Source organism: Typha angustifolia, chromosome 4, assembly GCF_048772165.1.
Source record: "Typha angustifolia cultivar Huaian chromosome 4, ASM4877216v1, whole genome shotgun sequence".
In the NCBI taxonomy this organism is placed as follows: domain Eukaryota; kingdom Viridiplantae; phylum Streptophyta; class Magnoliopsida; order Poales; family Typhaceae; genus Typha; species Typha angustifolia.
Window position 1 is genome coordinate 9,586,298 of NC_133242.1, and position 17,336 is coordinate 9,603,633.

A 17,336-nucleotide genomic window follows, 5' to 3' on the forward strand; every position below is an offset into this window, starting at 1 on the left:
CATTTAATGTGATCACGAGAGGTGTTACATCCTCTAGGGTTCTTGCTTGGCCGTACTGTAGCATTATACTGCACCAGAGGAGAGAATTAGGTGGCTGGGCTTTGCACCCATTTAATACCACTTAATCTATTCTTTCTTTTGAGCTTCGAAATACTCACCAAGCTTTATACATGTTTTATTAGTCCTTTAATAAATCAAATTCTATTGTTATAGGCTTTTCATAGATTCTACTTATTTATATATATGATCTTCTAAATATTTAATTTTATCAAATAAGAAAAAAAAATTGGAAGCTAAATTATCAGAGAGAGAGAGAGAGAAATACAAAAGGTTTTATTTTTCTTTTCTTTAAATTGATTCGCTTCATCAATCGATTGGCTAGTTATTCCTTACTAATACTTTTTGAGTACACAATGATAAGAATAAATAAAAAAAAAATTAATTTATATAATTTAAACTAAACATAATGAAAATAACTAATGTCGTATCATTAATATGTCTCTAAACAAATTGAATTAATGAATAGTCTAAAACAAAAGATCAAAGGAACGGAAATGCATATGGGTAAGTCCTAAGTGGAGGTAAGGTCTTGGTGCATCTCGCTCAGTCGCCACGTTGATCATTATCTGAAATATTAGAAAAGAAAAAAATCTATGAGCAAACAACTATAGCTCAGTGAGTGAAATCCATTTGAAAGCCAAATAAATCAAGAATTTATAGTGTTAAATAAAGTCTAAATTCAGTGATGTAAAATGACCATTCTACTAAGCATGTTCTTAAAATAATAATAATAATAATAATAATAATAATAGAAATAATAATAACAGAAAGTCATAACTCCTAATATGCTCAGTTTCAACATACTAAAATTTTCTCAATAATAATAATATCATTTATCTCAATTGGGTCTATACCCTACGGATCCACATCAATTAGAAGTTACCTCGAAATGACGCTCGCATCTTTTCCTCGTAACTGATTTAGTTGGGGTAATCAGAAGGTGTCACCTATGTAATAACACCCTATCTTTTTCATAACCGTTGAGAGAGATTAGAGTCACCTCAGAAAGTTTTTCGATCTATCCTAGGACTAATTCCTAACCTCGTCAAAGTCACTTAAGAAAGTTACTACAGTGATCTAAAATAAAACTTTCCCCTAGACTTTCAATTAGACTTGAGTCACCACGGAAAGTCGCAAGCGATTTATACCAGGACTATTCTCTAAGTCATACAAATACTAGTTTTATTTTTTTCCCATTAAAATTTGTAATTTGCATGAAGTATGGCGATGCACTGAATATAATAATTAAATGCACACAGAAAATGTAATAAATAAATTTGCACACAACGAATTACATGGTCTGATAAAAGGTACAAAATATAATATAAATAAATATGTGAGCTCACCTGAGTCTAGGTAAAACAATTGGAATCTCTAATCTCTAGTCCACGTGCTAAAAATCACCACCTATAATAATAAATAATAACAATAAGATTTTAAATTAAATAATATTAATATTTTAAAATTTAAAAAAAAATAAAAGTATTACCTATTTGGGCCAAAACAAGTTCAATTAGTTGGGCTGGACTGTAGTTGGCCCGCAGCCCACCCAACCATGGGCTAAAAAGCCCAATCCATTTAAGTTAACTGAATCGGTTCGGGTCCTTTAGATTTGAATCCAATAACTTAAAGAAAGAAGGCGAGACTCAAGTTGCCCGAGTCGGCCTTCTTCATCTCGAAGGGAGATCGACAAGAGCAAGAGAGAGAGAGACGCCATCGGTCATTTGAAGGTTCATATTACATTTTTTCAGTTCTTACAAATATATCTAATATAAATTTTATATTTGCCTTTTGCAATTTATAAGTTTCTTAAAAAAAAAAGGCATTGTGGGTAACATAGAAGGTTGATATCGCCATCCTCATCATTCTCACTTTCAGTTTATCTCTCTGAAAAAAATATCTTACAAAAATAGTCATTAGAAAGATAACAAAAAAGTAGTAAAGATAATAAGATTATCCTATTTGGAGAAAAAAAGGACTAAACAATATAATCTTTTAATTGATTCATCCAATTATCCTCATCATTGATTAAAGAAAGCACACGATTGAAAGAGGAACAAAAGAAAATATCAAAAATAAATATCTAAAAATCAATTTCTCTTGATAAAAACTGGTTAAAATTTCAGAGAAGAGGTGATAGAAATCCTAGTTTGACTAGGTAAAAAAGATATAGAAAATTAAAGTCAAATGGTTAAATTCGAATCCTATTAGATTAATAAAGCTCAAGTCGGTAAGTGAAAAATTAATAATAGGAAAACCCAAAACCGAGAAAGAATAGAAAAATTAAACACGATAAACACATGATCACAGACATTTTTTAACAGAGAAAATCTCTCGATCAATCGAGAGAGAGAAAAAAAAATCACGGATTCAATTAAACAAGATCAATTTATATATTACATAGTTTCTAGAAATAAGAAGTACTTACAACTCTCTATACGACTCTCATCACTCTTAATAGAATATATTCTCCGTCGACCTAATTCACCTCAGCCCGATGTGCTGCAAGTTGTAGTCGGTGTTTGACTAGTTCTCAAAGTCTAATAATTCATCACAATTGGTAGAAAGTTGAAAGCTCCAAGTGAAAGATCTTTCAACAACTATAAGTGTATCTATTTCTCTCTACATGTTCATCATCTATAGATAAAATTCTTGGTCCAAAGTCTACAAGGCCCAATACAGCCTAAAGTGTTTGACTTAGTTTCAAGTCCACCAACTTCACCAATGCAATATGTGAATAAACACGCAGGAATAGCTACTGGGATATCAGGCATATCCAAGCATTTATCCGGAAAAGTTATCACCAGACAATGTCAATTGAAAGGAAAATAATAGTGGCGTATAACTTCATATACTTTGGAACTTGGGTCTTAGTAAGAGAATAGGAACTTTATCTTGTAGTAGAATAAGTTTGCATAAAAGGCCAAAAGTTTAGCCGCCCCCCACATGCTTATCTTAGTATGATACTATCCAAACTATGCCAACACTAACAAAGAATTGGGAGAAAAATATTCTTGGGCAATAATTCTATTGGTACTAAAATCATGTCTCTCTAGCTAGATGTCACTAAATAATAGTATTGAAAAAGATATAACACCCTCCAAGAGATTGGATCTACCAATAATTAGAACCTCAATTTTTATTTTTATTTTACGTGAAAAAACTTCTAAACTCAGAGTAATTGAAGTGCGAACCGTTTTTAAGATCAAATCAATTAGTAATAACTATGGCAATTATAAGATTGACTTACAAATTACTTTTCATAACCATGGCTATATCTATAAAGTCTTGCTTGCTGGAATTTGCGATGTAACCTCAGTGATCTTAGACTAAGTTTTCTAAAATCTAAAGAAGATGAAATAGATAAATACTCTGATCAGCATATTCCGTTGAGAGTCTTAAAGTTGTAATTTTGATATCTTAAAAAACTTCAAAGTGAAGGTTCTTATAACCCGAAAAACAGGTCTAAAATCCTTATATAGCTACTCAAAAAATAACTCAAATTGTCCTTCAAATATTTATAAAAATGGTCAGAAAATCTCGATCTATACATTCGTTTAAATGCCCGCAAAATAGGGTTCAATATATTCGACCAAGAAATCGCGTTCGAACATTTTATCCATCTTTTACTTCAAAATTTTCATCAAACATCTTATAATTTATACGAAAACTTATACATAAAATCTAGACCGATTACAATACGTAAATAAAAATAAATAAATAAAATAAAATTCTGGCTCAAATACGGACAATTATGTGGTGATCTTATTGGGAAGAGGTCACCGACTATGAACATAGATTCAAGTGAGAATTTTTAAAAACAAGCGTTACTATGCGTGTCAAATGATGTTTAATTTAAATGCTTGTTAACTTAGATTCTTGTACTTGCGACATAGATTTCATATATGGTTGGGAGGATAAAATTTGTGTTCTTTGTGTTTATGTTACCTAAAGTTTTGTTAACAATATGAAAATAAAATAAATTTTGTCAGTAACTCTTAAAAATTTGAGCTCAATGGTGATGATGTATATACAGTAAGACCCGTGCATTAAGTCTTATTCATTTTAAGAATATTTTTTTTATTTCAAATAACAGTTGAATATTATGATATCAAATATTATTCATTAAAATTATATCTTATACTGTACTGTAATTCAATTACTAATTTACTCTTATCCCATCAACCTACTTTATATTAAGTTTAAAAGGTATTTATAATAATTTGATAGAAAAATAAAACATATTTTTCTCATCTTTTCCTTCACTTTATATCACATCAAAGATAACTATTACACTCTTATTCCATAATACAACTGAACGTAAGAATAATTATTCCTAGAATAAATACTAGGAATAACAAAGATGAACACTTATTCGAGAATTGATCTTATTCTTTGTCTTGTTTGCTTTGAGTTTAGGGACCCCTGACCTAGTTTAGTAACCAAATATCTGTTTATCTTTCTCATATTTAACTAAGTTTACTAATACTAACTAATTAAGTTCGGAGCTTAGCCTCAAAATAAACAAGACAAAGTATCTAAGCTTTTATTGTTTAAATAAAAAAAGAAAAAGAGAGAGAAAGAGAGAAGTGGATGCCTAGATCTTGACAGAGATGAATGAGATGGACTTCCCAGCCTTCCAAAAGGTAGGACAATCTACAACAAGGAGAGCAGATCATCTGCAATCTAAGACTGTTGTAGTTAGTAAACAAATATTAGATAAGAACTAACCAAACTCCCAGAAATCCCTCCAGGTAGCTAGGGCTGCAAAGAGCCACTCTACCTTTGAAGGAGAGCCATGCAGCAAAAGCTGCAAAAGTCCATGGTGATTCTGATTCTGAATGTGATCCACCCACCTGAAAACTTGTATTAAAGTCGGCAGGAAGCAAAGAGGAAGACAGACACATACCATGTGAATCCACTCCCCCATGCACATGGAGTTGCAGACTTCCCATCTCTCTCACTCTCTCTCATTCTCATATACATACATATATATATATATAGCTTTCCAATTACTTGTCTGAGCTTGGCTGAGTGGCCTCCAAGGCAAGAATAGATACATGGCCTACTTTATTTATTAAACAGGTGAAAAAGGAGAGGCCAAAGCAACCCAGGTAAAGGTCAAAATTGTCTGCATGTTGCTTGTATGGGGTCCTAAACAACCCAACCTCATTCCACTCGAGCTTAAATGATAAGCAATTTTAAGCCTGAATCAATGCAAGCATATATCGAACTTGATCTAAAAGTTTGGTGACGGTATAAGAACTAATATATCTTGATCTAAAAGTTCATATTAATCATATATATTTTTTATATTATATTATTATTTTTGAGTCTAACCGAACTTGATCAAGTCGGATCACTTCTAAGCCAAGCTTAATCGAGCCTTGGCGAGCTGATTAATTAATTTTATGTTGTATCTTTCTAAGAAGTTTCAATACTTTTTGAGTCTTTGCTTGCGTTTTAAATATGTAAAAGACTAATATTAAGCTGAAGATAGAATGGAGTATTTAATACAAAGTTTGTAGTCTTCACTTTATCAATAAATTCATCCACATGTCTACATGTTTAAAATATTTTATAGATAATATAAAACTAGACATGACTTGTATATATACACACATATTATTCGCATATAGAAAAAAATAAAATGGATATAAACAATACTCGACGAGATATCGTTAAGTTTTCACTTTTCTAAAAAAATAGCAATTCTCAATAATCGACCCCCTATTTCTAATTCAAGAGAAAGAAAAGGTATTTACTAGATTTGCATACATATCCTTCAAAACCGACTGTTACCTTTTAATAATTTATAAGTTAAACTTTGAATCATTTATGGGTATCCATGCAAACCTTTTTAAGGGTGTAGTATTTGGTTTGTTTGAGAAGAAGAGTAATTAGGGCATGCATGCATGAGAGGTTAGGGTGAGCTTTCTTTTGAGATGTGAGCATGTGAAGTGAAAGCAAAGGTTTGGTGGTAGAGAAAGAGGAAGAGGGAGATGGGTTCGTTGGGATGTTGAGATCATAACATTAGGTGGGCATTTCCTCATATTAAATACCTTCATACAACTCTCTCATGTGACACATATCTTTCATATATATATATATATATATATATATATATATATATATATATAATGTTTCACCCCCTCTCAAGAGTTTATTATTCATATCTATGCCCATCTAAATTTTTATATTTGTATGTGCATCTTTTTTAAGAATAATTCATAGTTTTTGCATAGGAACCATTCTTTTAACTCTAAATAATAATAATAACAAGAATATGAATATTTATTTATTTATGAATATAACATTATTCATATGAAAACGATCAAAGCCCGTAGAAATTAAGTATTTTAACATATATGCGCATAAATAATGAAATTACGTGAGATTAGAGGTTTGAATCTCTATATAGATATAAAAGAAATTTCTTTGTGGAGATGAATTGCCATTTTGGTTTTATTATCTAACCTGATTATTAGAGAGGAATAATTTTATTCATCATCCTAGGATATATATACAATTATAAAAAATATATTTTATTATTCATTTTACTATAATTATGTTTAATGGTTAACTTATTTGGAACGATTTTCATACGAAAAAAATAAAGGTTTTAAGGGGCGAAGATTATTTCTTATAAACTATAAGCTATTGAATTATTAAAAAGAATATTTTGTTATTTGAAGTTTATTTTCTCTCTATTTGTAACATAATCCTACATTTAGACAAGGGGGAGATTATTTTTCATTAAACTAAATTAAAAAAAATTGTGAAGAGTTGAGATCTGCTAGTTAAACAGGTGTTTTTTCCTCTTAGGGGAAAGAAAGTACCTTATAAGGTACAAAATTAATAAAGTATAGGGTGTCATATGCACTTTTCCCTTTGATTTGGACAATGGGGAACTAATCTAATTGGATGTAATTAAGTAAAGCATTAAATATGTACAAGAAATAATTCAATGCCATGAAGTACAACACCTCTTCTTTTAAGACATGGTCCTAAATAAGAGGACACATAATAAAACAACATCAAATGACATTGGGATTAAACTAATTATGCATCTTGTTATTTTAATTCCCTGGGAGCATATTAGCTGAGTTCCTTGCTAATTAGTATGAATTGAGCTCATGGATGAATAAAATAGGAATTGAGAAGTTTATAATTAGAATAAGACTTTGAATTGGTCTCATAGATCCAAACAGATTACATGCATCAAATGATATAAACTTTTGTCGGAGTATAAAAGATTTAAATTATTTTTATCAGTAAATATAAATTTTTAGAGTAATTAGTGAGTCAGTACGGCGTTAGAGCAAAATGTCTTGAGTTTGACTATTGTTTAGTATAAACATCCATTCATTTAATTAAGGAAAATTTATAAATTTAATATTCACATCTTCGACCGGACAATAATAGATGTAAGAGAGAGTATTAGAATACGAAAGATAAAATTATTAGAATTATTTATTCTCTAACGGCTTAAATTTTAATATAAAAATTTTAAAAATAAAAAGTCTCTTTCACTGATCCTCTCTATTCTTTTAACATGACTTGTTAGCTCTATGACTTCTCAAGCACAAAGATAGTATGGGATGATCAAGCCCATCCTATTTGATGTAATGTCAAACCTAAACAAGTGTGATTAGTGTTAGGGTATAATTATAATAGATTAATTTTTTAATTAAATCATAAAATTGACACTTAATAGATTAACCTTCTGGATCTATATAGGTTGTGAATCTTGGATGCATGCTCTCATTTTAATTAGCCTCTAGATTCTATTTTTGAAGTCAATTGTAAAGGATCAGAAAATAGCTTGAAGAAGGGATGGATCTAAAGATCACATCAAATGGTGGTGGAAGTTGGTGGTGTAATAAATATATATGGTTTCAATCATCAAGAGAAGTTTAATATTGAACATGCTACAAGTAAAGAATCCCCTTTAAAGAGAAGACCTTATTCTGATGCCTATTCATTTGCAAAGGGTTTGTTAATGGAGCTTGGTGTGCATCTTACTGTGATAGCTAATGTTCCTTTTCTCTTTATTCTCTCTGTTCTTAGACCTCAAGGAAGAAATCTTCATACATATATATATATATATATTAGTCAAGAAAACTTTGTAAAACTATATTATCTATATTAATATTGATTTTACAGTACTTTTTATTTGAATTATATTATTTAGGATTATATGAAGATCAATTTATATTTTAGTCAATTAAATCATCTTTTTTATATCAGTTGATGGTGATAAAGTCTAGGATGAGGTGGTGATAAATATTAAAAAGTTAGGGTGTGAAATGTAAGTTTCTCCTTAAAAAAAGCATGTTAATAATTATAATAATAATAAATGCAAGCCCATGTCTGATGTATTGGTATTTGGTAAGCGTAGTTTTGTGTAGATCTGATGACGTAAGTAGACAATCATTAGACAAAATGATTTGACTCGCAAATCCAACCCACATGGCTGCTGGCTTTTCTATCAAGTGCTTAGATTTGAGGTTGGGTTCCAAGTCCGAGCTGGAATCCTCCCCTTGTCCACATGGCCATCTCCATTCTTTGGACACTTTGTTAAAATTGACTACTCTCTTTGGTCCACCCACCACCGTTCAGGGGCATTCTCGTCATTTCACGCCGTCCAGCCCACCACCCCACCCGTCCATCCTTGTAGATGTTCCCAACTTCTAACATCAATTACAAAAGCAATACAACCAAAGTTCGTTGAATGCAGCGGAGGGGCGGGGAGAGAGAGAGAGAGAGAGGGAGAGAGGTGGAGAAATATAAAAATTGCGTCTTTTTACCTGTTTCTTCTTTGGATCTCTAGCGTAGTCGTGTCATTTTAGAGGAATTGGAGAAGACCCACATCGTGGATTGCAGATTGGAATGGGTCGTTTCGCTTCTCCTCTGTCGGTGGATTGAGGAGGAGGAATAAGAGATTGCGGCGATGAGCTTCCGGAGCAGAGGAGGGGCGGCGGGAGGGGGAGGGGGAGGGGGAGAGGTGACGAGGAAATGGACTTTCTTGCTTTGCCTTGGGAGCTTCTGCTTGGGCCTTCTCTTCACCAATAAGTACTTTTGGTTTCTTTTGGGCAATCTATTCTTTTATTGCTTTCGGATCATGCTTCTTTTTGTTTGTTTTCCTAATTCGTGATGTTAATTGGGTGATTCTGGCCGTATGCCGAGTTGGGTGTTTCCAATTTTGAACGAATTGAGTTCTCGGATTGTCTCTTCGCTGCATTTCGATGCAATTTTACTTATTATCTTTTCCATCATTTCGATCCATTTATGGAAAGAAAGTTAGATTCTCTGACAAGCTAGTTCATGTCTTGGTTACTGGATCAGTAAAGTCTTAACTCATAGTTTGGATGAGTATAAACAGATGGAAGATTTGTAATTGCTTCTTTTTTTTCCTGCAACAATAGAGAATTTTGAGTCTTTGCTTGCAAATTGTGCAATAAGAAATTTTCCATTGCTTGGAAGATCTGGTGCACTAAAGGTTGCCGAAGTGAATGTCGAAACACAGTAGTTGGATCTGAGTGTCCATTTTTGTGTAAATTTAATAAGATCTTTTGACACTCTAGTTTAGCCTGGGTTGAATTAGCTTGTAGCTTGTTTCTCTTGAGAAGTATGATGTAGATATTTATGCTTGTGATCTTTCTCTTCTAGAAGAGCACTGGTTGCCATATTAATCTTAAATGCGGCGTGCTTGCAGGATGTGGACGTTGCCTGAAGCAAAGGAGATTATCAGGAAGACTGCAACTGAAGGGGAGAAGTTGAATCTGGTTTCCGGTGATTGTAACATAATAAGTGTATGTAGACTTCACTAAATGTGCATTTTTAGTTCAAAGTTTGTGCCATTTGAATAAGTAGTTTGGTATAAATCATGATATATTCATCTTGCTAATTTTATTCTTTGCATCAAGTGGTCTACATAAAATATGCTTGAAATTTAATGGCTGATGATTCATATTCTTTTTCTTTCTTCTGGTTGTCAGACAAGCGGAAAGAGAGAGCCTGAGGATGTCATAGGGGAAGTTTCAAGAACCCATCATGTTATACAGTAAGTCTGCTAAGCAATGTTTACCCTAAATTACACATCTATAATAATTAGTTGGTTCAGAAAAGTAATATATTCGCCATCTTTCTATCTGCAGGACACTAGACAAAACAATATCAAACTTAGAAATGGAATTAGCAGCTGCAAGGGCTGCACAGGAGTCATCACTCAGTGGTTCTCCATTGTCAGAAAATGTAAAGCCTACTGAATCAATTGGAAAACGAAGATACTCTATGGTTATAGGAATAAATACCGCATTCAGTAGTCGCAAACGAAGAGATTCAGTTCGTGCAACTTGGATGCCTCAAGGTACAGAGTACTTGCTGCATTTTTTTTTTTGGTTGTCAGTATTATTTTGATTGGATCATCTTTTGACAAACAATAACACATAAATGAAAGCAGGTGAAAAAAGAAAGAAGATGGAGGAAGAGAAGGGTATCATCATTCGATTTGTCATTGGTCACAGGTTTGTTTACATATCGACAATCATGATTTTGCATAGTTCCTTGGAAGCTAACTGATTTTAAGAAAAACAATTCATATGGCGATGTGCAAGGGAATAATTGAATAAAGCAAAATATGCCATTCATCCACAGATTTTTTTTTTTGAAGTAATAAAAGCCTAAGGCAGCAAACTTCCACAACCAAACAATCGGCAAGATTTTTCTGTTAGTTCTTCAGGCAATTGCAATAAATGAAAAAATGTCAAGTACCAGTTACTTCTTAGTAATTACCTCTTAAACATAGTCAATCTATTTGGTTGTTTTTTTTTTTTGGCCCTCCTCGTATTCTGGAACTTTCTACTGTTTTTATTAGTTTTTCCCTGAACTGTTCCCTCTTTTCTTCCTCATCCTGGATTCTTGGACTCTTATCAAGTCATTTTTGGGTTACATGGGGTTGCTCACATTAAGCTCTTTCTTTTTTCCAACTTATGTCATACAAGTAGACTGCTTTTCAAATCTACTGATGCATTTGCAATGTTCTTATGGTTTATCATTTTGGTTGCTATCTCTCCTTACACTACTTCATATGCACACACGTGTGCTCACACACTCACTCTATTTGTCTCTTATCATGTGTTTCTCTTGCATAGATTTGTAAGAGATCAGAAGTTGAATTTTTGTGATATAAACATGGCCTACAGTTTTCCCAGAAAATAACTGGGACTTGATATTAGACTATGTAATTTGACCTCATACTGGATGCTTCATAATTTGCAACAGTGGAGTAACCTCATATTTGTATTCAGATTCTTAATGCAACAAATGTATGGGCAGTTACTTACCATGAATTATGACTATCTACAAAACAAATGAGCATCAGATGTCCAGGTTTAGTAGTTTAAATTTCGATAAGCCAATCTGCAGTTTAGATTTGCTTCTTGTTAAGGCACAATCAGTTATAGCTGTCTGATTATGTGATTTAAAGGCAACAAAACATTTTGGAGAAGATCTTTTACCAAATATAAAACAATATCTTGTTGGGGATTAATAATTTAATATTTCTTCTTGAACACAACCATGTCATATCGTTTTGCACTTTATATTTTGTTTGTTATCTTCTCTACTTCAAGACAGTGCTTAGAACTTTAGATTATACATTTTTATAATTTTAAGATGTCAAATCTAATTGCTTGATGTGTTCCACTTCCATGTAGTGCTACATCAGGTGGAATATTGGACAGGGCAATTGCAGCAGAAGATCGGAAACATGGGGACTTCATGATGCTGGTAAAGTTTCTTTCCAATTCTCTGTACATGCCTACTGTCAGCAATTCTGTTAAATAGTCATTATTGTGCAATTAAGACTTGCTTATCTAGTGGAACTTAAGGTGGTTTGAAGATTATTAGAATCTTATTTTGTTATCTCGCTGCATCTTTCAGGATCATGTTGAAGGATACCTTGAATTATCAGCCAAGACAAAAATATATTTTGCTACCGCTGTATCTATGTGGGACGCTGATTTCTACATCAAAGTCGATGATGATGTACATGTAAATATAGGTGCGGCACCTTAACCTGATGTGTTTTTCTATTCGAATTGACATGTTCTACAGTCAGGTTGGTCAATCATATTTGGATTGCTAGCAGTGTAATATGATAAACTTTTCAAGCGCAGCTATTTGCTGTTTACTATAGACTAGCAACATAAAAAATTGTGATTGAAAACTAAAGGAACATGTAGATTTTTGAAGCTATATCTCTTCAAGCTAGAGATATAATAGTTTTTAGAAGTTGCAGTTAATTTATCATTTGATATCCTCATATGAATCTGTAATTGATTCATTTTCCTCTACATTCATGAGCATTTATAATTTACTTATATAAGATTGTAATCGTTGGCCTTATTGATTAATCCATCAGTGTTGGCAGCATGGATTAATAGGTATTGTGCCAATAAATTACCTACATTGATATGGGGGACGTATCTTGATACTCCACATGTCCAACCTATATCAGGATGATGTGGCAAAGGGGCACATGTTATTTGGCATGGAAGGCATGCCACTCCATGCCAATGGCTACTGATATTCTCCATGATGCAGTTCATACGATAAGTTGATAAGTTATAATGTCACATCCATGAGAAATATATTTGCTAAATTTGTTAATGATATCTTATCCAGAGATTATACAATAAGTATCAACTTATTCAGTTATTCACTTATTCCATTCAAGGGTATACATAACATAGTACATACTTTGTTGGTACCAATAAATTTCAATTATTTTGTTTACAACTTCTTGAATTTAGAGGTTTTATAAAAGGCTGTCTGAATATCATTGCCCTTTTTTTGGAGAAATGATATAACTTTTGTTTGGATGTTAAATATGTTCACATATAAGTGAAAGTTTTGAATACTATGAAGTAGCTAATAAGCAATTACAGAAAGTTCCATATGGTGATACTGAACCCTCTGCTTCAAAAACTGTTGCAGCTACTCTTAGAGCGACCTTGGCTAGGCACCAGTCAAAGCCTCGTGTTTATATTGGATGCATGAAATCAGGTCCAGTCTTGGCTCAGAAGTAAGTAGTTGCATAAAAGATGATATATGTAATAGATATGCTGCTCTAATACCCTAGTCTTAACTAGTCATTTTTATTGGTCAGAGGGGTGAGATATCATGAGCCTGAGTATTGGAAATTTGGAGAGGCTGGAAACAAGTACTTCCGCCATGCTACTGGTCAGATATATGCTATTTCAAAAGACTTGGCTACATACATATCGATCAACCAGTAAGCCAATTTTTGACATAGATTTTTTAATTACTGCTTTGTTTCTTTTTGGTCCATGCATTCCGTTGACATGTCGTATCTTTTTAATGATGGGAATGATTTCAATTAGTGAGAGATTACTTGGCTACTGTGATAGAAGTAGACTTCTGAATTCTGATAGAAGCATTTGTTATCCTTGTCAGGCACGTCCTCCACAGGTATGCTAACGAGGATGTATCACTGGGAGCTTGGTTTATTGGATTAGATGTAGAACATATTGATGATCGAAGACTTTGTTGTGGTACTCCACCTGGTAAGGTTTTTTTTCTTTTGGTAATCAGAGTTCATATTTATCTTCCGTCTTTTCTTATATACCTATCGTTCTAATTTGGAGTTATTTTACCATAAATGTATTCTAGTTTACAACATTTTGTTGCCAAGCTAGTTGTGCAGTTCTATCTTTGTTCAATACTGTTTGTGGAGATTTGAAACTGATGAGACAGATTTTAACAATCGTAGTCTTCATCTGATTTCTCTAATATGATCCAGCACTTTCTTCACCTTGCAATAACTTGGAAATAATATTCACTAAGAGATATCTTCCTCAACATGCTCTTCTTGTACATGATAATGCACTATCTCATTCGAAGCTGCTACTTAGTGCTGTCATTATTTTCTTTTGGACCTCCTTTGAGCTGTTAAGATCTTCAGACCTCCTTTTATTTTCTCTCATATGAAATGCTTGCATCAAACTGCAACATGCCATTGCTACAAATTGTAACCTGCTCAATTTATTAGTAGACGGAAACTAAATTTTAAAATCATCCACAGATTGTGAGTGGAAAGCTCAGGCAGGCAACGTCTGTGTTGCTTCGTTTGATTGGAGCTGCAGTGGCATTTGCAAGTCGGCTGAAAGGATCAGGGAAGTCCATCAGCGCTGCGGCGAAGGTGAAAATGCTCTGTGGGGAGTCCACTCTTCTAGCTAAGAGTCCTTCAAAAGCAATAAGAAGCACTCTTGAGCTGGTCAATTGTACCTATATCAACATGCGCATGGTGCACAGTAAAAGTGATATAGAAGAGGATTACTTTGTGTTTTTTTTTCTTTCTCTCCTCAGCTTGGGGTCCTCCATTTTCTGTTGGAAAATATAGATCCCTGCAAGCCAAAAGGAGAAGAGATGTAGAGAGATGGAGAGGGAGAGTCTGTTTTCCCCCCAGCATTCTTTTCAAAGCACTAGTGCCCATTTTGTATTGTTACTGTTGTCTTGATGACAACTAATGTTACAATAAGTGCTAATTATCTACAAGATCTTTTACTATCTCTTTGTGAAGAAATCTGGCCCTCAACTAGACATAGTTGTTTTAGTAGCACTTCTCAATAGATGATTGTTGACAAAAGTAATGATAAAACATATGTGAATGGGGTATGTGACAATGGATCTATAATGTTCTTAGGTCTGATGTCAAATATTGGAGATTTCCCAATCACAATCTTATTATTTTATTTCACTGGGGACTGCCCTATTGATACAACCATATTGTATGAGCATTAAATCTTTGTCCACACCTAACAGTTCTGGAGTCCAAACACTTGTCAAAATCTCCTAGAAAAAACAATCACCCACCACTTTACCTATCAGAAGATGCCACTAATTATTAGCATTACACTGTTGCTAGTTGCTACTGAAAGGGCCATCCACCAACCCATTTGTCTAAAAAAAGACAAACCTTTACTCTTTCAAACATCAGTCAATCTTTCTTATTTGTTGTCTTCTTCCTTGTTTGTTTTCTTTGATCTAGGAAGATGAGGAATGGAGATGATATCAATTCTACTACATCCAGCATGCCCAAATTGTTCATATTTCTGGAGTTATCCTTCAGGCTCTGTGTGATACCCCTCAGTGCAGCAACCATTGGGGTGATGGCCAGCAACAAGCAGTCCAATGAAACCTATGGAGGAGTGGCATTCTCCAACCTAACAGGATTCAAGTAAGAACCATCATTCTATCTCTTAGCTGCTGCTTCTTCTTCATCTTCTTCTTTCTTTTGCTCTCAGTTATCCCATTTATGATAAGTGCATGCATTAACAATATAGGTACTTGGTTTGCATCAATGCCATCTCTGTTGGGTATGCTCTTTTCTCAATTCTCCTCTCATGCTTCAGACACTTCAACACTGACTGGATCCTCTTTCTCTTAGATCAGGTTAATTGAACTTCAAACCCTTGATTTTCCTTGAGTTTTCAATTAGGGAAAGATAAATTTTAAGCCCCCCTTCATTAAGACAGAATTCATTCCTTAATGACAGCCCTTATGGTTCTGACATATCTGTAATTGCCTAACAATTGCTTAATAGAAATAACTTTTAATTTACAAGAATCAGTTGACAAAATAGATTGTATTAAAAAGAAAATTTATGAGTTTATACTTCTTTCATACAAAAACTCCCTCATTTCAAAGATTAGAGATTGCAAACATTAATAAAAAAAAAGATATGTTTTATACTTCTTTCATACAAAATCTATCACTTCAAAAGATTTAGAGAGTACAAACTAATGATTGCACATAGATCAAAACAACAGTAGGTTTAAAAGTGTCACAAATGAAAGTTCGGCAACACAATCTCGACCAAACTACAAGGGGGTAAAATATATATAATTCTCTTCCGCTCGAGTGTTACGCTAACTGATTCTGTTTGTAATATTTGTTGGTTTTTAACCACTTTGCAGTTAGTAGCATATTTAATGGTAACATCAGGGTCTGCAGTGGCTGAGATATTCTATGTAGCAAATGAGGGTGATAGGGAAGTTTCATGGAGTGAAGTGTGCTCTTATTATGACAAGTTCTGCAACAAGACCAAGGTGTCATTAGCACTGCATGCCATGTCCTTGCTCTGCTTCATTGCCTTGTCTTTGATCTCAGCCTTCAGGCTCTTCACCAAGTTTGAGGCTCCTACTCTTTCTCCCAAAGAAATGTATCAACAAGGTGAAGAATAGCCTTGGTGATGCTGGCCTCCAATTCTTGTTAAACTTCATTAGAGAGAGATGTAAATCGCTTTCCCTGAAAGCAGCTGAATCCTTCACTTTGGTATTCTCTCAGTGTTGTTATATGTTATTATCGAGTCATAACTATATGTGTAAAACTGCTGATCCTGAGAGGTAATCATGTTTAACCAAACGCGGTTTTCCTATTTACTCTAAGATGTCTTTGAAACCCATCTATTTCTTCAATAAGATTGAAAAATTGACATAATTTTGCATCAAAAGTAGCTCTTCTTAGTGTGTATGTGTTCCTCTTTGTAGAGTCTATTTGTGGAATCACTTGCCATGTCTCTAGAGCTTGATGAACTTGGAAATGCTATAACCATTTGAAGGTGGTGACCAACATCAATTGTTCAAAAAAATTCAGCAAAAATGGATATCTATATGTGTTGCTTTTAAGTAAATATGTCAAAATTATCAAGCGGGCTGACTCGAGCTTGGCTTGAGTTTAGTTGGCTAAGGCTCAATCAGCTCAAAATTAAGTCGATTCAAACATGATCAGTTGAGCCGAGTTTGATCTTGAGCCAACTCAATCAAGCTCAGCTTGATATGTAATATAACATAATATAATATAATATACAATTAATATTAACTTTTAGATCAATGGTTATAATATTAGTTACTCTAGGGTTTGAAACTAGAACTTAGAACCCAACCAATTGTTGTTCAAATTATTTGCACACAAACTATTGAATCAAAGATTAATTCAAGCCTAAATATTCAAGTTTGATTTAATCTCAATTTATGTTTGAATTGAATTGATTGGCTAGTTTAGGTTCAAGCTCAAAATAGGATCGAATTGAAATTGAATCAATTCAGTCTCAGAGCTTAGCTCGATGCCATCTAGAAACACTTAAATGGTATTTTAAGTAAAAACAAAACAAAAATAAAAACAAATTTGATCACCCTCCAAACTTGAACATATTTTTTTCCCCATTAATGAGCTAGCAAATGTTTTAT

General features: G+C 33.3%; 2 protein-coding genes and 1 long non-coding RNA gene across 4 annotated transcripts; 2 read left to right on the top strand and 1 right to left on the bottom strand.

The window, feature by feature from the left end:
• Positions 1-500: 500 nt before the first annotated feature.
• LOC140759505 (uncharacterized) lies at positions 501-5,008 on the bottom strand. 2 transcript variants are annotated; one of them, XR_012104240.1, is made up of 4 exons: positions 4,844-5,008; positions 4,658-4,739; positions 1,407-1,467; positions 501-626 (listed from the first exon to the last, which is right to left on the bottom strand). It is a non-coding gene; the product is annotated as an uncharacterized lncRNA (long non-coding RNA). The 2 variants fall into 2 exon arrangements; XR_012104239.1 differs by having other exon boundaries at positions 4,658-5,008.
• A 3,774-nt stretch (positions 5,009-8,782) lies between these two features.
• On the top strand, positions 8,783-14,655 carry LOC140759594 (probable beta-1,3-galactosyltransferase 2). The gene is made up of 11 exons (XM_073096196.1): positions 8,783-9,135; positions 9,779-9,875; positions 10,062-10,126; positions 10,221-10,432; positions 10,526-10,589; positions 11,781-11,853; positions 12,007-12,127; positions 13,063-13,150; positions 13,235-13,360; positions 13,543-13,652; positions 14,171-14,655. Exons 1-11 carry the CDS (start codon positions 9,014-9,016, stop codon positions 14,323-14,325), a joined length of 1,233 nt encoding a protein of 410 aa, XP_072952297.1. The 5' UTR covers positions 8,783-9,013; the 3' UTR covers positions 14,326-14,655.
• Positions 14,656-15,026: 371 nt separating this feature from the next.
• Positions 15,027-16,570, top strand: LOC140759595 (CASP-like protein 2D1). Its single transcript, XM_073096197.1, has 3 exons — positions 15,027-15,325; positions 15,432-15,540; positions 16,065-16,570. Exons 1-3 carry the CDS (start codon positions 15,141-15,143, stop codon positions 16,329-16,331), a joined length of 561 nt encoding a protein of 186 aa, XP_072952298.1. The 5' UTR covers positions 15,027-15,140; the 3' UTR covers positions 16,332-16,570.
• Positions 16,571-17,336: the final 766 nt, after the last annotated feature.